General features: G+C 44.7%; 1 protein-coding gene across 1 annotated transcript in view; it reads left to right on the top strand.

The window, feature by feature from the left end:
- The window catches only part of LOC115190883 (polycystin-1), a gene marked incomplete at its 3' end in the record, with an annotated part of 42,986 nt that extends 40,505 nt beyond the window's left edge, over positions 1-2,481 (top strand). Inside the window, exons 18-21 of the mRNA XM_029748912.1 lie at positions 105-244; positions 1,855-1,979; positions 2,136-2,244; positions 2,441-2,481. Coding sequence (XP_029604772.1) covers positions 105-244; positions 1,855-1,979; positions 2,136-2,244; positions 2,441-2,481 — 415 coding nt within the window. The remainder of the gene's footprint in view (positions 1-104; positions 245-1,854; positions 1,980-2,135; positions 2,245-2,440) is intronic.
- Between the last annotated feature and the right edge of the window lie 19 nt (positions 2,482-2,500).

The following is a 2,500-nucleotide window of genomic DNA, read 5'->3' as shown; positions in this document are numbered from 1 at the left end:
AGGCTGTTCTGAGGGCAAAAGGGGGTGCAAGTCAATATTAGGAAGGTGTTCCTAATGTTTTGTCCACACAGTGTATCTAACTAGACTATCTTTGATGTGAACAGAACTTCCTGGTCTACATGCTCTTCCTGTTGGTGGTGCTGCTGCTCAACTACTCTGACACGACCAAGGACACACACAGCCTGCGACTCCGTACACAGCTACAACTCACACTACACACACCGGACCAGGCCAACATCAGCAGGTAAACACACATTACACACACACACACACACACACACACACACACACCGGACCAGGCCAACATCAGCAGGTAAACACACATTATACACACACACACCGGACCAGGCCAACATCAGCAGGTAAACACACATTATACACACACACACACACACACACACACCGGACCAGGCCAACATCAGCAGGTAAACACACATTATACACACACGTACGCACGTTTGCAAAGGAAATATAGTTTGTGTGTGTGTGTGTGTGTGTGTGTGTGTGTGTGTGTGTGTGTGTGTGTGTGTGTGTGTGTGTGTGTGTGTGTGTGTGTGTGTGTGTGTGTGTGTGTACTCATGTTCCCTCTGTCTGCTCAGCGCTGTTTGAGCTCCCTACATTAAACCACTGTCATTCTGTCAACACACACGTCTATATGAAACTGGTCTCCATTCATTAACTATTCACACACGTCTATATGAAACTGGACTCCATTCATTAACTATTCACACACGTCTATATGAAACTGGACTCCATTCATTAACTATTCACACACGTCTATATGAAACTGGACTCCATTCATTAACTATTCACACACGTCTATATGAAACTGGACTCCATTCATTAACTATTCACACACGTCTATATGAAACTGGACTCCATTCATTAACTATTCACACACGTCTATATGAAACTGGACTCCATTCATTAACTATTCACACACGTCTATATGAAACTGGACTCCATTCATTAACTATTCACACACACGTCTAGCACAGGCTGCTCATATAAATTACAAAGTGTTGCAGTCAAATAACTACAGAGTTTGATCAAAGTCTGTTTTAGGAGAACAGCTCTCAAAACACACACACACACACACACACACACACTGCTATGACTTCAGTGTGTGTGTGTGTGTGTGTGTGTGTGTGTGTGTGTGTGTGTGTGTGTGTGTGTGTGTGTGTGTTGAGAGCTGTTCTCCTAAAACAGACTTTGATCAAACTCTGTAGTTATTTGACTGTTTCAGTACAGACAAATCACTTCTGTTTCAGTACAGACAAATCACTTCTGTTTCAGTACAGACAAATCACTACTGTTTCAGTACAGACAAATCCCTACTGTTTCAGTACAGACAAATCACTTCTGTTTCAGTACAGACAAATCACTACTGTTTCAGTACAGACAAATCACTACTGTTTCAGTACAGACAAATCACTACTGTTTCAGTACAGACAAATCACTACTGTTTCAGTACAGACAAATCACTACTGTTCAGTACAGACAAATCACTACTGTTTCAGTACAGACAAATCACTACTGTTTCAGTACAGACAAATCACTACTGTTTCAGTACAGACAAATCACTACTGTTTCAGTACAGACAAATCACTATTGTTTCAGTACAGACAAATCACTTCTGTTTCAGTACAGACAAATCACTTCTGTTTCAGTACAGACAAATCACTATTGTTGCAGTACAGACAAATCACTACTGTTTCAGTACAGACAAATCACTTCTGTTTCAGTACAGACAAATCACCGCTGTTTCAGTACAGACAAATCACTGCTGTTTCAGTACAGACAAATCACTGCTGTTTCAGTACAACTCATCATGTCCATGTCTCTGTCCTGCAGGCGTGAGGATGTGTGGGCATGGCTGTCAGGCTCCCTGTTGCCAAGGTTACTGGATGGCCCCACCCTAATGCAGGAAACAGGAAGTGTGCTACTGGGCACGCCCAGACTACGACAGATACGAGACGGTGAGAATACAGTCCATTTCACTTTTCAGTTGGTCACACACATTCCTACACTCATACACACACACACACAAACACACACACTAATTTAGCTTCCAGTAATTAATTGTTTATTCAGAAATCTTTCTAAACCTTGTATAGTTCGTCTGTCCTCTCCAGGTACCATCCATGGGGCAGGAGCAGCAGGCTGGGGAGAGGGGTTGACTGGCTCAGCAGTACACAGGAAGCTGACCCAGAACTGGACCTTACACACGGCTGATGACAACGGGTAAGGAGGAGGGAGGGAGGGAGGGAGGGAGGGAGGGAGGGAGGGAGAGGGAAGGAGGGAGGGAGGGAGGGAGGGAGGGAGGGAGGGAGAGAAATAGATGGGTTGATCCTCTTATGTCATTGCTGTCTTTCTTGAGCCTCTATTTCTCTCCCTTCCTCCCCTCTTTCCATCCCTCCTCTCTCTCTCCCTCTCCCAGGGCGTGGCGTTGGGGTCAGGTGATGGTGTACGGGAGCGGAGGTTTCGTCCAACAGCTGAA

Source organism: Salmo trutta, unplaced genomic scaffold (assembly GCF_901001165.1).
Source record: "Salmo trutta unplaced genomic scaffold, fSalTru1.1, whole genome shotgun sequence".
NCBI classification, from domain to species: domain Eukaryota; kingdom Metazoa; phylum Chordata; class Actinopteri; order Salmoniformes; family Salmonidae; genus Salmo; species Salmo trutta.
The sequence above is the reverse complement of the archived record's forward strand: the minus strand, read 5'-3'. Positions and strand labels throughout refer to the sequence as shown.